The sequence below is a fragment of the Bactrocera dorsalis genome, chromosome 6 (genome assembly GCF_023373825.1).
Source record: "Bactrocera dorsalis isolate Fly_Bdor chromosome 6, ASM2337382v1, whole genome shotgun sequence".
Classification (NCBI taxonomy): Eukaryota; Metazoa; Arthropoda; class Insecta; order Diptera; family Tephritidae; genus Bactrocera; species Bactrocera dorsalis.
The window spans coordinates 12,883,922-12,905,077 of NC_064308.1; the positions used below are offsets into that span (position 1 = coordinate 12,883,922).

The following is a 21,156-nucleotide window of genomic DNA, read 5'->3' on the forward strand; positions in this document are numbered from 1 at the left end:
ATATATTATGTGCCCATATATTTACATATGTAGATATGTATGTATGTATTCAAAAGTAAATTAATTCGTATATACTAAAGCGTGGATTGAATTTCTGCGACTAGCAAGAGGAAGCGCTCTCCACACCAATCGAAATTAAGGCACACATCCATATATACAACCACTGGCCTGTGATCCTAGTTAAAATGAAACAAAGCGAGTCAAACGTATGAGCGAAAGAACGGCCGCAAACTAACGATCGTATGGAGTGAACGAAGCGTAACGATGTTTGACTTTGCTTTGTACTGCTCTGCTCTACACCAGGTATAATAATTTTTATTGCAAAGGTAGTTTTAATCGAGATCTTATTGTTTGCGGATGTTTCGGAGCGCAGGAATAATAAAATTGTTTTCTTACAGAAGTACAAAATAAAAAAAAAAACTATATTATTAAATTCAAATCTCAATACGAAACTCTGTGCAACAGTTAAGAGAGCAACGAGTGACAGAAAAAATATTTTAAATTTGTGTGATATAAATGTAATACATACATATAAATGCAAATTTATATTATAATGATTTATAAATATTAATTTCTTCGATCTTTGTGCAACAAATTCAGTCGTTTCAGTGCGGATCGTGTAAGGATCAATTAAAATCTATATGAGTGTTCGTAATTGTATAATGTCTAAGTAAAATTAATATTAAAGCCTCGTTTTGATATGACAACCTCTTCTATTTTCACAAAGCAAGAATACTCTCGGGATAAATAAACATTACATACATTACAGGATTGACTGTTTTTTGAGATTCTTATGAATCCTACAAATTATTATATTTATAATTTAAAAAATAAGACAATATGTTTGTAAAATGTTTGTTTCAGTAACTAATTTGGTCATCTGTGAGAAGAAAATATATATGTGCATAAATGACCTTATGGATTAAAATTTATATAATAATAATAATCGGAATTAATTGAAAAAGGAGTTTATTTTAATCGATTTTTTCTTGTTTATATACACCTGTAAATTTTGCATAGGGTGTAACAAATTATGGTTGGTAAAGAAAAAATGGTTACAAACGGACTATAGCCATTCAGACTAATTGGTTTCGCTTTATAAATACAGAAAGTGATATAATTGTGTAATACATAATTTTATGTTTGTATAGTTAAGATAGTACACTTCCTTGTTACTTATATTAATGGTAACTTTTAATCGGTGTTCTACCTTTATGACTACAAATGTAAATTATACCTTTGAACTCCTATCACGGAAATAGCTATAACTAGTAATATTCAAACCAACATTATTATTGTAATTGTAAATTATTATAAATTGTTTAGTTATTACTAAAAATATCGTATAAGAACATGCAGGATGCTTCTATTAACCAGTATTAAACTCTTGATTTCCTCAAAAAATAAAACATTAACTACGTCGTTGCTTGTGTGACTGAGAGTATATGCATTCAAATGGATATAATCATGAGCCAACTCTATCTACTCATGGCATTGTTTACAGTTTTTTTTTCGTCTTGAGTATAAGACTTAATAAAAGTATACGAAGATGGGAAAATATAAGAGTTCCCATCAAAGATAAACAAATTGTAGCAATTAAGAGGGCTTACGTATTACCATTGAAACTGAAATTTAAAAAAAGTTCAAGGTCAGGTGCATGAGAATTCCTCATATGCATATACATTAATGCATATATTGAAAGAATAGAAAATATTAAAATACATACAGTAAAATCTTTTTTACGGGAGGTACGTTCTTAAGAAAACCATGTAAATCAAAATCGTGTAAAAAAATACACGATTCATATGTTTATTTGGAGTGCTGTTCCACAACCTTAAAAAATCGTGTGATATTAAAGAAAAATCAAATAGTTTCTTAAAAAATGCGCAAAAAAGTGATATTAAACTCCATTAAGTAATAATAAAACAAAACAGTTCAAATTTATTACAAGAAAACAAATTTAGTTTACAGTTTAAATTCAATCCATTAGTACAAAAAACAATCTAAAAAATTACGAAACAAGAGTACTCTTCACTTAAAAATAGTACTGTCACCAGAAGATATGTCTAACAGAACTGTTGCGTTTTGCTCTAATGCCGAACTATCTTCATTATTGGCGGCCTCTATAAGATGTTTTTGTTATAAAGTCTGTTAAAAGAAGTTGTTGTTTTTTTGTTTATCCAGTTGTTTAGATAATTCTTGATACCCAGTAACCCAAGATTTAAGTTTACGTTGGAATAGTAATACACGCTCTATGTCAGGATCATGAGCAAGAAAAAGTTGTTCCAAATTTGTAGCGAATTTCAAGCCCTTACGAATTAAATTAGACGATAAACCCGACCTTCACCTTCGTCATCGTCGATATCAACATCTTTATTCTGATTGATAGTCATAATTTCAATTAAGTCGTCATCATCAATACGATCTTCTTGCATTATTTCATCGATGTCAGCCGTCTGGATGTTGTGAAACCCATCGCCACACACACTCTGTCCAGAAAGTATCGGGAATTCTTCATTTAAATCTCCCGCTTATATGGAAGACAGGTACATTTTTTTTCTAGGTCGGTATAACTGTCCTTAATTACGATGCCAAAAATTAGCGCGATCTGTTAAACTTTTTCCATGCTTCCATAACATTCCAATTGTTTTCTTCAACTGAATCTAAAATATATCTCAACGTTTGCTTGATGTAGTACATTTTAAATGATGCTATACTACTCTAATCGAGTGGCTGAATCAGAGAAGTGGTATTAGGCGTCAAAAACAACAACGGAATATTCGGATGTACCAGAACTGGGTGACTTAGTGCATTACCAACAAGCAAAAGTATTTAGAGTTCTGAGCCTTTTTGTGTCATATATTTCTGGACTTTGGGAACAAAACAATCACTAAACCAATATTTAAACAAATTAGCCGTCATCCATGCCTTTTTATTCGATATAAAATGAACTGAAAGTTGTTTAATGACCTTTTCGTCGGCATTAAATATTTGATCTGGAGTATATCTGCTTTCTTGAACTATTTTTGCTAGTTCATCCGAATAGTTTGATTTGACATCCATGTACAATATTAATTACGGCACTATAAAAACGAAATAAAATAAAATTGCTTATTGCAATTTTCTATGACAACAATCTAACACAATGTTACCTTTTGCAAAATTAATAAACAATTACGATTATGCAATTTGAAGATTTCACCAACTTATAAAACATATACTAACTTAAACTTTAACTTTTAACAGTATTGAAATTATATATAGCGTCATCAGCAAACTGATATGTTGAATAACGAGGGTATTTCCTTTAAAGTTAACAAGCCGTGAAGTAGAGTTGCCATTTGGATGATATCCAGCACTTCAGAAAATCATGTTGAAAAAATTAGAAATTTGTGTTAAAGCGCCATAATCCATAAAAAAAATCTTCGAGTTAGAGAGCCTTCGAGTTATAGAAGTTTTCACGAAAACATACATTTTTTCAAAAAGCTTTAAAATATAGGTTTATACAAAGTTTTTTTCACTTTATGATTTTGTAATTGATTTAAGAAATGTTTAACTTTAAGCTATAATTTTATTTTTTTATAGATATTTCAACATTTAATTTACAGCATAAAATCAATACGGTGTTTGCTCATTTTACTAAATTTTTCTATCATTTCTTCTGCTTCCACAGCAATGTCGTTGTTTATGTTGAGGAGTGCTAAGCCGTTCAATCTTTTTATCGTTGTTCTGAGCCAAGTTTTGATTCGGCGCAAATAAGAGAAGGATCGTTCAGTCTGGCTTGTGTAGCTGGCAAAGTGCAGAGTACGTGTAGGAGAATATGAATCGACGGATATATATCCTTATCACAAGTGCTGAGGGTTTCTAAGGCAAAAAGCACTTGTGTTCTCGTAGTCATTTGCATTTTTTTTTTTTTTGCCATTGTTGTTGAAAAAGTGCTACTTCTGCTTTGAACTTAATTTTTTGCAGTTTTTCGTTTCCGGGCAAGATTTTCCCAAAACGTCTAATTAGGCACTCAATGAGTACAGTTAAGTCCTTTTCTTCCAAATTTAGGTTAAATTTTAGTAACAGCTGACTCAAATTGAAAATTTCAAGAACTTTATCGGAAAATCACGTTTTTAAATCTTGCATGACCGTGTCAATGAGTGGAATGTATGCAGAAACCTTGTAAAAGTCTTCACAGTTTTGAGATGGGTGATTGGATCCGCCCCTGCGAAAATGTTCATCATTCATCTAGCTAAGAACTATACTATACTTAGTTAAAAGTCGCATGATTAGAAGCATTGGCCTTGGAAGCGTCCATGTAGTCATAATATAACTCATATAGATATTGAGTTTAAAACGTAATCAACTGCTCGTTATCAAGTCAATTCCACTTGTTTATAACTTGGGATACCGATCACCAAAACATTTTAGACAACGAAAATACAGACGAGTTGCCCAAATTAGAGGTTTATCTTGACGAATTCTAGGCCCGCTAAAAACGACCATGAGATCACAATTTGAAGCTTAGAACGGATTGAAATCTATGAAGATAACGAAGCAGATATAGCAAAAATACGGCAAGGCAAGAACTAAGAACTTATTTAATAGGTTCAGACTCCCTTGGTATCATTTAGGTACTAAACCTGGCTATCTAATAACGCATAAGTAGTCTCTTGAGGGCACCAAATGGTTTGGACTTCAGTAATATACCACAAATTGAGCGATATTTTCGTACGAAGACCGCCATAGGCCCTATGGTCCACATGTACATTAAAGAAAAAGTTGAAAAGTTATTTTCAGATTTCGGCAATAAATAAAGCATATATTAAAGCAGTATTTGTGCAAAGTTTAATTTCGATACCTTAATTTGTTATTGATTTATATATGTACATATATACCTTGAAGTGAAAGAATCATATAAAATCGCGACATATGGGAAATAAATGCGGTTGTAATCTGATTTAGCTACTTTTCACAGCTTAATATATGGTTATCCAAATAGGATATTATAGTACAACCAATTTTGTTGAAATTGGTTAAGTTATTCCAAGGGTACCAAAGCCACATTCCAATTTGCATACTTTCTTAATGCTTCTGACGTATTTATTTAATGAGTATGTAAAGTGAGCGTGGTTATCATCAGATTTCAACCATTTCACTCTGAGGTACTCAAGGATTCGTTCCAGCAAGTTTTGTTGATATTGATTTAGAGATTTGTGAGATATGTTCATCAAACCTATTAGAGCACAGGGCCAGTCCAATAACACTACGAGCCCTCGAACACGTTTGTCTAGTTCCATTAATATTATTTCAATTTTTACTTAAGTTATCGCTTTCGGACGGACAGATCATAGATTGGAATTCAATTATTGGAATATATCAGTTAAGATTATTGAATGAGTTTCAAGCAGTATCTTATTCTATATAGACTTGGGCCAAAAGTGGATAAGGTCGAATCAATATTTTTGTCACCCTTCAGTTAATTAAAGTAAACATTATTAAACTTTTTCTGTTGAATCGGCGGCCATCCCTTTTACTATGTATTTCCATAAATTGGCGATCTCTATACGATTTAATAGTATAGAAATGCTACTAGTAGTAATTTATTATGAATAGAGCAATAACCTTTTTAGTTCACTTGCTTCCGACAATTCCGAATAATAATTACTACATACATATGTATATACCATACATATGTAAAACTTTCAAAAGCAACAGATCGTTGAGGGAGAAATTACATATCAAAGTACATTCATACGAGTACATAGCAATTTATGCATGAACATATATCCTAGGCATTCGGTGACCACACTTGTTTTTTTTACTTAAGAACCAAATACGTAGTACACGAACTGTAAAGATAATAAACATCTACAGGTGGCGATGCACATTTTGTTGCAGTTTATTTCCCCTTCCTAAGTTTGGAAAGCATATGCCGCGCAAATGCTAATACACCAAGAACTATCGTCATATAACAAGTGGTTACTAAAACTATGGTGGTAAAAAAACTAGTGATACACTCAAGTCTTGTAACTATGCTTCAGCTAGTGGTAGAAATGTTGACCTTCAATTCTATCTCTTGCATCAAAATTTGTGCAAGTGAAAAATTGGAAAAAACAATAGGTAACATTAGGGAGAAATAACGTATAAAAGCAAAAGTCAATTATAAACAGGTGAGTCTCTTAAATGACCGTCCGTATAAAAATGCAACAACCACCGATATTTTCATAGTACATTTTCCAAGACACATGTTCCTTGCATTTAATACTTGTGAAAGAGGGTTGAAATAACAAACACAGTTTGAAATAACGACACATGAGGTAACCTCTCCGAACGTTTGTTTGTGTTAACAATTTTTTATAGATAAAAAAAAAAAGAATTGATAATACAGATGGCCAAATAAAAATTTTATGGGACCTAAATTTAAATTATGTATTACTAAAAAAACAATTTATATGTGTAACATGTACACATTCAATAAAGCGACTGCCGATCCAAGTTTGTTGAAAGTATGAAATTGTGTACATAACCTAAAAATCAACGTGTAGCAACTTATTTGCAAAAATTTATTATACTGTTTTATGATCTTAACAAAGTTCAAACTCCAGTCTGACAAATGGAAGGGGTATACACTTGGCTTACATTAAATTTGTTTATAATGTCCTCCCTACATCCTTATAGAGCTTAAGAAGATGTTAAAAAAGTTGCAACTGTTTTATTTCATTGACGACCTTGAAGTCAACATCTACAACTTTCATAAATACATATGTTCATCTATATGTTAGTTGTTATGAATACTCTGAGCTACTAATAATCTTAAGACAAATGCTGGCACCTATTATCAGAAATCATCAAACCAACCACTGAGGCTTTGGTTTATCATACTGTAAATGCTAAAAGCATATAATTTTAAGTATAATCTTATATTGTTTTGCATACTCGTAGATACGTTGTTGTAATACAAAACAACCTTGTTACATAATATGCGGAAAATAGATTTTCGATTTGAGTGCCCTTGTCGTTGCAGCAAACAACGGTCAAGCTTAAAGCATTAAATTTATAGGCGAACGATGGATAGAGTTCATGTGCTGAAAGATGCCAAAGACTATGCTCTAAACACAAGTGCGGCTTCACATAAAGAGGCACAGGTTTTGTTCCGGTAGTTCACTTCGAAATTAGTTGTTTTTACATTTTTTTTATTGCAATCATCATTTTTGCATAGTTTACAAGATGTGTTATTTAAGCAAGAAGTCTGGAATAAAAGGAAGCATTGGCGCGTGCGCCCTCTAACAGTCGCTTACCTGTTGATCACCACCGCAAATCAGTTGATGTTGAACATTACGTGCTTAGTAAAAACAAGGAAATCACCAACTAAAAGAACGATAATAATACACCTAACAATATTAGTAATAGTAGTACTCAGTAAAAGCACCTGAAGTAGCAAATCAGCAGGTAATAACGACGAGGGCAAAAGCAGGCGCAAATTCGGATAGCATCAACAATGACCATCATCATGCCCACTATTACGCGCAACTAACGATTTGCACTTTTTGCATTCGCTGTACATATTACTTTCAATCGAGATATTTTTGTAGTAGTTCCTAACTTTTGACTGGCTTCTTTCTTAACTTAAGCTGCTTGTATGTTCTCTGACATTGCTTTGGTGTGTTGCGTTACATTGCAGTCTAATGTATTCAGTTGATATAAGATATAATATAAAACACGTGAAAATTTGCACCGGTATTACATTAGTCCTGCACTAGGTCCTAACCGAGGTTTTTTTGGCAACATACATATGTATGTAAATATTTATAACTCACGAACCGATTTAGCTGAAATTTTTTATCGTTTTATGTTAAAAGTCAAAACAATTCAATATTCATGTAAAAATCATTTTAATGTTTTTTATTTCAAAAACTACAAAATAACTTCACACGGCTACTTCCAGTACAGTAATTTTTGTTTACACGCGTCTTTATTTATAAAAAAGTTGGTCTCACGTTGCTTGTCCGCGATGGACTCTTAAGCTACTGAACAGATTTTAGTAAAATTTAGCATATTGTGTCCAGTTCGTACCAACTTAGAGGATAGGATAGTTAAAACAAGTCAAAAATACAATGAAAGCTTTCTTAAATGGACGCCCTATTAAGCGGCTAAATTTGCTATTTTCCAATGAGGTTTATTTGTATGAACACATTGAAAATTAAATCTTAAGTAAACTCCCTTGGATTGTTATACCGACAAAAACGTTTTCGTAAATACTATTTTCACTGTATTGAATAGTTTATTATATTAATAATAGTATAAAATGTATACCACAGCAGCGCGTGGCCGGATCCCCTAGTATAAATATAGATTAAACTGATTGTTTTTAGTGAACAAGGTGTTTTTTTTTTTGGAAAAATCATGTGGAATCGGTATCAGAACAGAAAATCGCATTGGCAGATGCGATTGTAGAACTGTGACCGTGTTGAGAAAATTTTCAATCATATGATCATAAAATGAGTGCATGATATAATTGACAAAAATTTTATTTTTCGCTTGGTCCTTTAAAACTTCCATTTTTAGACTCCTCTAAGAAAGCTTCTCTAAGTATGAGGTACTCCAAATTACAGCTTTCTTTGTTTTCGTATTGTCAAATATCTCTTCCAACTTACTAATAACTCGCATAAGAAACCATTTTTGTAGAGCATTTTCGGACTTATAATGTTTTTTTTACATAAGAAAATAAGTAAAGAGAGGCAACCGGGTGCAACCAAACATTTTATACTCTGGCATCTTGCAAGAATCAAAGCCAGGCAAATACTTAAGGGTGTAAAACGAATAATAAAGTGTAAAGTCACCCGGAAGTTCGAAAATCTTCATATTAAGTAACGGGTGATTTTTTTGAGGTTAGGATTTTCATGCATTAGTATTTGACAGATCACGTGGGATTTCAGACATGGTGTCAAAGAGAAAGATGCTCAGTATGCTTTGACATTTCATCATGAATAGACTTACTAACGAGCAACGCTTGCAAATCATTGAATTTTATTACCAAAATCAGTGTTCGGTTCGAAATGTGTTTCGCGCTTTTTTTTGTTCAGCGATGAGGCTCATTTCTGGTTGAATGGCTACGTAAATAAGCAAAATTGCCGCATTTGGGGTGAAGAGCAACCAGAAGCCGTTCAAGAACTGCCCATGCATCCCGAAAAATGCACTGTTTGGTGTGGTTTGTACGCTGGTGGAATCATTGGACCGTATTTTTTCAAAGATGCTGTTGGACGCAACGTTACGGTGAATGGCGATCGCTATCGTTCGATGCTAACAAACTTTTTGTTGCCAAAAATGGAAGAACTGAACTTGGTTGACATGTGGTTTCAACAAGATGGCGCTACATGCCACACAGCTCGCGATTCTATGGCCATTTTGAGGGAAAACTTCGGACAACAATTCATCTCAAGAAATGGACCCGTAAGTTGGCCACCAAGATCATGCGATTTAACGCCTTTAGACTATTTTTTGTGGGGCTACGTCAAGTCTAAAGTCTACAGAAATAAGCCAGCAACTATTCCAGCTTTGGAAGACAACATTTCCGAAGAAATTCGGGCTATTCCGGCCGAAATGCTCGAAAAAGTTGCCCAAAATTGGACTTTCCGAATGGACCACCTAAGACGCAGCCGCGGTCAACAATTAAATGAAATTATCTTCAAAAAGTAAATGTCATGAACCAATCTAACGTTTCAAATAAAGAACCGATGAGATTTTGCAAATTTTATGCGTTTTTTTTTTTAAAAAAGTTATCAAGCTCTTAAAAAATCACCCTATATATGGGGCTTAAGAGTAGTATTGGTCTGATTCAACCCATTTTTGATATAGAGACAAACCATTCTAAGAGAAGGATTATCCCTTAATTTCATTTATATATATCACACTTTAACCGACATTTTCGATCAAAAGTCAACTGTAGCTACCGGAGTCTAAATATTCAGTACTTGGGAACTTGAGCAGTTTTTATTGGACTTAAACAATTGTCATAAAGTGACACACACTAAAGATATTATTTGTGCAAAGTTGTATCGCATTATATTAATTGCTTCTTGATTTGTGTACTTAAAACTGAACGAATCAAGTGGAATTTAAAATTGTTCTATATGAGAAGTAGGCGTGGTTCTTATCCGATTTCGTCCATTTTCACACTGTGACATACTAATGAGAAAAAAAAGTTACGTACTAAATTCTAAATTGGTTTGGTCGGGTCCCGAGATATGAGATCCCATCGACCCATTTTTAACTCGGTTCCCGTAAGTCTATCTCATACTATCTCTGCGGTAAAATCTAATGTCTCTGACGTATTTAGTTATTGATTTATCGCGATTTTAGTAGTTTTTAACAGTACCGTTTTATGGGAAGAGGCCGGGTTATCCTCCGATTTCATCCATTTTCACACTGTCGATAGAAGTTCTTATAATATTTGTACTTAGCAAATTTGGTTGTTGTAGCTTAAGTGGATATGTATGTACATTAAGCTTGTTAGAGAGCAGGCCAAATCCACTTTTTCAAAAAATTTTGCCCACAGATGCACCTTGCTACTGCGATCCTCTGTACCAAATTACAGTTTTATACCTTCATTTAGTGCTTAATTATGGCACTTTATATGTTTTCGGTTAATGCCGATTTGTGGGCGTGACAGTGGTCCGATTATGCCCATCTATGAACTTGTAATTTTTTTTGTGAGGAACTTACATACATACCATGTTTCATCGAGATAACTCAATTTTTTAAGCAAGTTGCAGCTTGTACGGATGGACGGACAGACAGACAGTCAACCGGAATTCAACTTTTCTCGTCATCCTGATCATTTGTATATCTATCTATCGTTAGGTGAACAAAACTATAATACTCTGTAGCAACTGGTTGCAGAAGTATAAAAATTGAACGTTACACTATTGAAGAGCGTGTCTTCATTATTGTATAATATTTCAACACACTCTAGTACACTCTTATCTTAATTAGCGAAATGATTTGTTTGATTACTTTAGTATGTCTCTTCTCATCATATAAATATTTAATAAGCTTATGTTCCATGTTGTTTTACAAGGTATGTTCCAAAGTAAACAGGACTTAAAAAAAACGGAACAAATCGTTCTTTCGGAAAAATCAATTTATATTATTTAAAATAGTCTCCTTCTGCTTCAATACAGCTTTTTGCACGGTCCAAGAGCATGTCGAACGAGTGTTTTAGCTCGTTGGCCGGTATGGTCACCAGTATGTCAGTGCAAGCCTTTTGAATGACCTTTATGTCTGCATAACGCTTTCCTTTCATGAGCAAATGCATTTTTGCGAAAAGGAAGAAGTCGCATGATGCCATATCAGGTGAATACGGGGAGTGGTTAATGGTTAAAATGTGATTTTTGGTCAAACAATCGGTCACAAGCGTCGATCGAATGCTTGATTCTGAGCAATTTTTTGGAGATGTTCAATTCCATTTCCATGAATTTCAATGATGATTTTGACCGATTTTATGATGAACTCACGCACAGTTTCGATGAAATTTTCGGTGATTACGGATTTTGATTGGCCCACATGTTGATCGTCATTTATGTCCTCACGACCACTTTGAAAACGTTGAAACCACTCGTGATAGGCAATCATCGCCATCAACTTGTTTCATCAATTGAAACGCTTCGGTAAAAGCGTTCAAAGCTCATTTTCTCACCGATAACACAAACATACTGACACTTGAAATGCAATAACTTCACTTCCAATCGATGAAATGTCATGAAATTCTCACTAGACAATCGATAAAGATAGCAGATTCTAACGCACCAGTTGAGTTATAGATGGCCACGAGGCCCACCAGGGGCCGCTAGATTCAAAAAGTCCTGTCTACTTTGGAACAAACCTTATATATCTTCTTGGATTTCTTTTCTGCTCTCGCAACATGTTGCTGCAGAAAATAATACACATGATTTCTAATTCCAAATGATACTTTTTATTTCGGTCACTGTCGGAATTATCTTCATAAAATGATATAGGAACATATTCTTGGGTATACTTTAGTAACTCCAAAAGTTAAAGCCATTAGTCCGTTAATGTTGGTAAAAAGTTTTGAGCTGAATAGGAATGAAATGGTTCTAGACCTTGGTCGAAACCTCATATTCCTAATATAATGATTTACGTCTAACTAGTTACTAACTAAATTATTAATATTAAGAAAATTGGCACGGTACATAAACTTGCCCAAGCATATGTAAAGGGTGATTTTTTAAGAGCTTGATAACTTTTAAAAAAAAAAAAAACGCATAAAATTTGCAAAATCTCATCGGTTCTTTATTTGAAACGTTAGATTGGTTCATGACATTTACTTTTTGAAGATAATTTCATTTAAATGTTGACCGCGGCTGCGTCTTAGGTGGTCCATTCGAAAAGTCCAATTTTGGGCAACTTTTTCGAGCATTTCGGCCGGAATAGCCCGAATTTCTTCGGAAATGTTGTCTTCCAAAGCTGGAATAGTTGCTGGCTTATTTCTGTAGACTTTAGACTTGACGTAGCCCCACAAAAAATAGTCTAAAGGCGTTAAATCGCATGATCTTGGTGGCCAACTTACGGGTCCATTTCTTGAGATGAATTGTTGTCCGAAGTTTTCCCTCAAAATGGCCATAGAATCGCGAGCTGTGTGGCATGTAGCGCCATCTTGTTGAAACCACATGTCAACCAAGTTCAGTTCTTCCATTTTTGGCAACAAAAAGTTTGTTAGCGTCGAACGATAGCGATCGCCATTCACCGTAACGTTGCGTCCAACAGCATCTTTGAAAAAATACGGTCCAATGATTCCACCAGCGTACAAACCACACCAAACAGTGCATTTTTCGGGATGCATGGGCAGTTCTTGAACGGCTTCTGGTTGCTCTTCACCCCAAATGCGGCAATTTTGCTTATTTACGTAGCCATTCAACCAGAAATGAGCCTCATCGCTGAACAAAATTTGTCGATAAAACACATTTCGAACCGAACACTGATTTTGGTAATAAAATTCAATGATTTGCAAGCGTTGCTCGTTAGTAAGTCTATTCATGATGAAATGTCAAAGCATACTGAGCATCTTTCTCTTTGACACCATGTCTGAAATCCCACGTGATCTGTCAAATACTAATGCATGAAAATCCTAACCTCAAAAAAATCACCCGTTATATTCATATGCCTGCAAAAAAATTACCTCTAGTTATAAAACTGACATACATAATTTAAAATAAATTATAATAGATCAATTGGAAAATCCCCGGCCTACCCTAGTAACACATATTTTTTGGCAAAATTCGTTTTTTTTAATCAACAAAGTTCCTTTCATGGGATACCATTTTTGTAGTATGATTTGTTTTTTGATTCAAAATAAGTACTCCTCAGTTTCGGCTATTACCTTTTCATTCGACGAAATTTATTTCTTCGAGTATTATTTTTGGATCTGAGAGCAGGAAATAGTCACTGTAGGCCAGATCTGGAAAGTGCGGTGGATACAAAATCAATTCGAAGCTCGATTCATGGATTTTTGCCATCGTTTTCACTGAATTGTGACCCGGTGTATTATCTTGGTGAAACAACACCTTTTCTTTTCTTCGAATTTGATCGTTTTCCGGCGATTTAGTCCTTCAAACGATCCAGTATCCAGTATCGATGTGAAATGTCCCATATCGAAGCTAAAACTCAGTTCTGTTATTGTGGTTTTGTTTTAATTAGAAGAAATGGAAGTCTGCGTTTTTGCATATATTTGTTTTCATAACAAAAATTATTTGCATTGCAGAAATTACAATGTTATATAATTATGATTCCGACTATTACAGGATCCATTACTAAGCACAACATGGAATTACAAACATTACAAGTAAATAATAATACCAGTTCATTATCACAAGTGATATCTAACAGTAATACTATTGGATCCAATCACAGTCATCACTCAAGCTCACTTAATGTGCAGCATTTACACCAACCAACTTCACATAGTACATCTGCACTTCACCTACATTCTTCACCTGCTGGGACTTTATCAGCAACTTCAGCGCAACACTTAGCTCAAATACAATCGCATCAACACGAAAATCCATACTCGCAAGCTATTCAAAGTGATAATGAGAAAAATAAAGGTAAATGTGTAAATTTTTTAAGGAAATTTATGAAGATCAATGGATATTTATTAAGACTATATTTAGAAATTGTATTTCTTGCCATTTGAAATATTTATACAGCAGCCACTCGTCAATTGAATATGGAATTGTTTCATTGAAAAAATTTTGATAGAAACTCTTGCATAGTTAATGGCTTAACTGCTGACTATATACTATTTTAATAATTTCAAGAGATATTTAACTGAACTCATGCTTTGTAAGGTTTTAAAGGAAAAAAATGATATATTTGTGTTTTTTTTTTTTGCGGCGACATGAGTAATATAATTTTATTAAATGTAATGACATATTCTTGTAAAACTTTTGAACTGTTGAACATTGAAAAAATTTCAATGCAAAACCTTAAATATAAGTAGACGGCCTGGTTTTTACTTGTACGTCATCACTTTTCCGACCAATAGAATTGTCTTAAATTTTAAATTAAAATTGTTACCAAAATACATTGTTACTGAAGATCAATGGATATTTATTAAGACTATATTTAGAAATTGTATTTCTAGCAATTTGAAATATTTATGCAGCAGCCACTCCTCAATTGAATATGTAATTGTTTCATTGAAAAGATTTTGATAGAAACTCTTGCATAGTTAATGGCTTAGTAACTGCTTAACTATTTATACTGTTTTAATAATTTCAAGAGATATTTAACTGAACTCATGCTTTGTAAGCTTTTAAAGGAAAAAAAGGATATATTTGTGCTTTTTTTTGCGACGACATGAGTAATATAATTTTATTAAATGTAATGACATATTCTTGTAAAACTTTTGAACTGTTGAACATTGAAAAAATTTCAATGCAAAACCTTAAATATAAGTAGACGGCCTGGTTTTTACTTGTACGTCATCACTTTTCCGACCAATAGAATTGTCTTAAATTTTAAATTAAAATTGTTACCAAAATACATTCAGCCCTATCACGCAATCCATCGTAGCAAAGCTACGAATACGAATGTCCGCTACGAATACGAACAATTTGCTATCATTGAATTCATGTGAATTCGAAACTTTTGTTGCCAGACTTAATTTTGAATTTTGACATGTCGAAATCAGCTGTGTAGAAGAAAAAATAAAAATTAGGATTAATAAAAGTGGAAACGTTTATATTCAAATTGATTTTACGAACAAAAAATATGTATTCGCTAACGTTTTCATTTATGTTGCTTGAGGAAGAACGTGAGAGAAGTCGGCGTGATATAAAAATTCACCGAAAATCACTGAGGGACAGGAGTAACCCTTTCGATGTGGACGAAACAATGTACAGTTCATAAATCCATAAAAATTCATTGTTAAATTTTAGGCGGCCTTTACGTATGTCCTCGATGTTCTAGAGAGGAATGCAAGTTCTTCAAGATCGTCGTCTATATCTTTACTTCATCGATTGTCTTCAGTTTTACGGTTTTTAGCTGAAGGAGGCTATCGGCATGGAGTGGGTAAAGACTTCGATATTCCAATGGCTCAGTCAACATTTTGTTGCATCTTAAAAGAAGTATTGGGATTGCTTCAGTCTCATTTATGCCCTCAGTGGATAAACCTCGATTTAAGTGATGTTGAAAAAAGGGAAGCGAAAAAGGATTTTTTTCAGAAATATGGATTTCCAGGCGCGATTTTATGTGTAGACGGGACACATATTAAAATCGTTGCCCCAACTAAAGATAAGTTTCTCTATTATAAACGCAAAGGATACTTTAGTATCAATGCCATGATTGTAAGTTTGGTGACAAATTCGCATTTCAAACATCTTAATCAGTGTTTTGCAGTTATGTGACAATAAAATGAAAATAGGTTATGTCAATGTTCAGTTTCCTGGCAGCAATCATGACTCTCACATATGGAAATTTATTTCTCCGTTAGCACAAACCTGTCGTACAAAAACTCCGCTAAACTTAAAAATTTTCCGTTCCGAGTGAATTCAGTGATCGCAACTCTACGAATTTCGAACTTACTTTCGGAACTGTTCGAATTGCATGATAGCAGCTTCGTAACTTTCCCGAAAAAACACTCTACGATGGATTGCGTGATAGGGCTGATTGTTTCGACTGTTCTTTTGTGTGTATCAGATTCATATGTCGTCGAAAATTAAGAAAGTACTTTCAACATTAAATACTATAGATTATGTTTTAACTATGTATGTATGTATGTAAGTCCAATATTTACATGTAAGGTATCTTCGCTCTCTCTATAAAATAATGACAAAATAACGGGTGATTTTTTTGAGGTTAGGATTTTCATGCATTAGTATTTGACAGATCACGTGGGATTTCAGACATGGTGTCAAAGAGAAAGATGCTCAGTATGCTTTGACATTTCATCATGAATAGACTTACTAACGAGCAACGCTTGCAAATCATTGAATTTTATTACCAAAATCAGTGTTCGGTTTTTTTTTTTTCGGACAAATTTTGTTCAGCGATGAGGCTCATTTCTGGTTGAATGGCTACGTAAATAAGCAAAATTGCCGCATTTGGGGTGAAGAGCATCCAGAAGCCGTTCAAGAACTGCCCATGCATCCCGAAAAATGCACTGTTTGGTGTGGTTTGTACGCTGGTAGAATCATTGGACCGTATTTTTTCAAAGATGCTGTTGGACGCAACGTTACGGTGAATGGCGATCGCTATCGTTCGATGCTAACAAACTTTTTGTTGCCAAAAATGGAAGAACTGAACTTGGTTGACATGTGGTTTCAACAAGATGGCGCTACATGCCACACAGCTCGCGATTCTATGGCCATTTTGAGGGAAAACTTCGGACAACAATTCATCTCAAGAAATGGACCCGTAAGTTGGCCACCAAGATCATGCGATTTAACGCCTTTAGACTATTTTTTGTGGGGCTACGTCAAGTCTAAAGTCTACAGAAATAAGCCAGCAACTATTCCAGCTTTGGAAGACAACATTTCCGAAGAAATTCGGGCTATTCCGGCCGAAATGCTCGAAAAAGTTGCCCAAAATTGGACTTTCCGAATGGACCACCTAAGACGCAGCCGCAGTCAACATTTAAATGAAATTATCTTCAAAAAGTAAATGTCATGAACCAATCTAACGTTTCAAATAAAGAACCGATGAGATTTTGCAAATTTTATGCGTTTTTTTTTTTAAAAAAGTTATCAAGCTCTTAAAAAATCACCCTTTATTAACTATTAAATTAAAATGTAGCAATCATCATTAATTTTAAATATTTTCTTTCAAGTACACAATTTAAATAATTACAATGGCAGTAACGGGTGTGATGAAGATTTGGGGACTAGTTCTTTAACAACAAACAATCCGATAAGCGCTGAATCTTCAACAAATTCAACAACAAACTTCATGCAACAAACCGCTGTAGAATGGTTAAACGCAATGAATGAAGCTCAAACATCTGTCGGTGAGTACGAGCATCTTTTTCATATCAGTATAGTACTAAGTATACCTATAAGAAGCCAAACATCGAAATGGTTAGAATATTTACGCTAGAACTATTTTACAATTTACAAATTACATTGCTGCAGTATATGTATATAATATTATACTCTTCAGAACAGAAGTAAAGAAAAATGGGATTTTCTATGGGCGGTATCCGTTAAATAGGCATTGTTAGAAGTGAACATATGTTACATATATTATATTGTATATAAATATAATATAATATATTATATATAATTATATATTATATATCAATATTAAATGATAACTTAAGAATACATTTTCTTAAATTGTACATGAATAATGTTGCCTCTATTATAGATTTAATCCAAGTGAAATTCTTACATTTTGTTAATAAAGCAAATGAAATAAACATAAATTGTGGCCTATCTCACTTGACTTCATACAAATATACTAGATATAAATAATATCTTTTACTTAGAAGGGTACAAATCTGTTTCTTCTTCCAATAATTGATTATGTATACGTATCACAAGAAAAATTGTTACGTATTGAATATATTGATTTTGTGTATGGATAAGCTCTTTAAGTAGGAATTTAAAAAGTACTAGTGAGTTGAGAATTTTGAGAATGCTAGAGCAATTTGATTGAAAGAATGACACTTTTTAATAAATGAATGTAGGTAAAATTAAAATCATAACAGCCTGCAACTATGGTTTTACGGTGTAGTTTGTTTATTCTATTACGGTTTATAAATTATTTGTTATATTATATATAAAGCGAAATTACTCTTATATCTATTTTCAGAAGACAATCATAGTTCACAAGGAAGCTTATCGGGTGATGGTAAGTTGAAAATAATAAATAATTTTAAACTATAGAAGGTTTATATACAAACCCGTTTCAACTTTGAAATACTACAGCGAGCTCCGATGACAGTCATCTTTTACGAATCTCTTTAATTCATCGATCCAATCATAAATTAAAAGAATGGTCGATTTTCAAAAAACCGACACAAAGCGTCAAAAGCTTTATACAATTTTTTTAATGATATGGCATACGCATTTAATTTTTCATATTACGATCACCCAACACAATTTCATGAATTTTAATGATTTTTTCTGGCTTAACCGTCTGTTGGCCTTCCTGAGCGGAGTTTATCATTAGTGTAATAGAAGAAGTCTTTTTTGTGATCAATAACTTAAGAATGATTGGACGAAATGTCACAACGCTTCTATTTAAAAGCCCAAATCCTTATCAGCATATACATATATAATGCTAGAATGCAAAAAAAAGAATAAATTAGCAAAAAAAAAAAAACAATTCGCAATAACATCTGAAACAATTTATGTGAAAAAATATAAAAAAATCTATGTTATGACAAATATTAGCATAAAGAATTCATTATTGTAACTTAGTAATTTAAGCATTTTTTTAAATTATTTTAATTTTATTCAGAATATTAATACAGTTCCTTCTAAATGTTGCATATTGTATCAAAAAACTACAAAACTACGGTAACCTCATTTACAACTTAATGGATGCCATGGAACAGCAATTAACTCAGGGGCTTCAAAATATTACTCACTGCTAGATTATCTTGTTTCTTGTATCCTCGCCAATTCACATATTTCAACGTAAGCCTTATTATAAAGTTTTACATAAAGTACTTTTGGTTTTTTGGAATGCCATTCGATTTTTTTCGTATTTTAGGGTTTACTGTTTACAATATTTGTAATAAATCCATTCGAGTTTAAGGCCTTCCATATTTTTCTAAAATCGATTCACATACCAGTTAGCAAAATATTTCGACTTAAAGGTATATTAATATTTTATACATTTGTTTGAAATGAGGCATGAACATATCATTTGAAGCCATATAATAGTGTTTTAAGCAAAAAATAGATAAATGTAAGTTCACACGACTGCACACATACATATGTATGTATTATTGCCAGTAGTGTTTACCTTTTCTTACCCAATATATCAACACAGACTAGTGCAGAAGCCTTATTATTTGTTATTATATAAAGAAGGGAAAACATTCAAGATAAAATAACTAACATTCAGAAAAAAATAATTTACGGACGATCTGAGATCGAGAAAAGGAAAGGAAATGCGCATCGTGATTGAATTTTTAAGGGGTTAAAACGGTTTACCTCTATTTCCGGCAAAATTCCGAGTCCTATTAAAACAGTTCTATGGAAATTTTGTAGGTAATGAAAATATCTTTAGCTTTAGTGTGCAGTGTACAAAATTTGCAATAAAAAAATCTTAAGTCAAAATTTTAGATTTTTGTTTAAAATGTGTGGACTTTATGATTCCTGAAATCTCTTCTTTCTATTACTATGATAAATTTGCTTAGAAAAACCAAAAAATAACCCACTATACAGCTGAAAAACGATTCAAAACTCGTTTTTTTATTTCATCTACATAGTAGCAGCTGTAAAAACAACATTTTTAAATCGTTTTTGCATGTTCTGATGAAATTTACCGTAGTAATTTATATACACACTTTTAATACCATCAGGAAGAAGATACAATCATAAAACCTCCTCATATTATACAAAAATCTGAATGTAAATTCGCGATTTTTCGATTCCAAAAAGCGTTTCATTTGTTGGAGCCGCCGGTGTCGGACCATTATAGCATATGTATTACTACCATACAAACCAGTAAATGGTACAGTAAAGGTTTAAATCCTACTTTTTACTAGCTTTAACTTTAGATACAAATGTTTAGTCCAATTGCCATTTTTTGTTTATATACGAGTATATGCCCCTGAAGTACGATTTTACCTCTATTAATTGCTTATTTTATCTGTGACTGCCGCTAAGGTTAGATAGTTAGATGTGTTCTTATGAGCTGGCGTTTTTCGTTTGTTAAAAGAAATGGATCCAAGATGAGCAAAAGCAAACCCATAACGCATACCCAGGCTCCATATTCGCCAGAGATAGCTGCGTTTAACTTTTGATTATTTCCAGAAATAAAGAGAACCTTAAAAGACCATCATTTTACAATCATAGATGCCATTAATGTCGTAGTTTTTTTCAAAACGCGACCAACATTCTTGGATCTATAATAAGAGAACTTATACTCAAATTACTATTTATAAGTTATGCAGGGAAATCTAGGTCATGCATTGCGGTGGCTAAGGTATACATTAAATTATATTATTATAAACTTCTAAATTTTAACACTAGCAATTTAAACATTTTTCAACCGAAAAATTATTTGAAAGCATTTGGGGCCTTATCTTAATATCTAGAGAATTATATCGGAAAACCGGTACGTAGCCCGATACTCTTAATTAATTTTTTTTTTGAGAAAAACTGTGAGGCAGTTTAATGCAATGCGTATTTGGTTGCAGTTCTTTTCTACCATTCTCAAAATCTAGCTAATTGTACGCGCATGTTTTTTGTCAACCAAAGTGTTGTAACATTTCACCATTCAACGAACAGACAATTGTCAGACAGTACTACCGAAAAGTTCATGGTTGCAGTTTAAATCTTGCAATACATCGAAAATATTTGTGAGCTATTATCCACTCATCTCAAATTATTATTGAACTTTTTCTCAACACTGCAGTTATGCCGTTATTTTTTACATGGTGCATTTGGTTTGGTTTGGTGTCGTTCGCTCATCATC

The 21,156-nt window shown here is 33.0% G+C and overlaps 1 protein-coding gene across 13 annotated transcripts in view; it reads left to right on the top strand.

Annotated features, from left to right (window-relative positions):
* Positions 1-317: 317 nt before the first annotated feature.
* The window catches only part of LOC105227165 (paired box protein Pax-5), a 199,033-nt gene continuing 178,194 nt past the window's right edge, over positions 318-21,156 (top strand). For 3 of the 13 annotated variants that reach the window (XM_049459616.1, XM_049459624.1, XM_049459625.1), the window contains exons 1-4: positions 319-619; positions 13,806-14,108; positions 17,333-17,509; positions 18,316-18,354. In XM_049459616.1, the coding sequence (XP_049315573.1) occupies positions 13,826-14,108; positions 17,333-17,509; positions 18,316-18,354 (499 nt within the window). In that variant the 5' untranslated portion in view covers positions 319-619; positions 13,806-13,825. Of the gene's footprint in view, positions 648-13,805; positions 14,109-17,332; positions 17,510-18,315; positions 18,355-21,156 lie in introns of all 13 variants that reach the window. The other 10 variants (XM_049459614.1, XM_049459617.1, XM_049459618.1 and 7 more) reach the window with 8 other exon arrangements.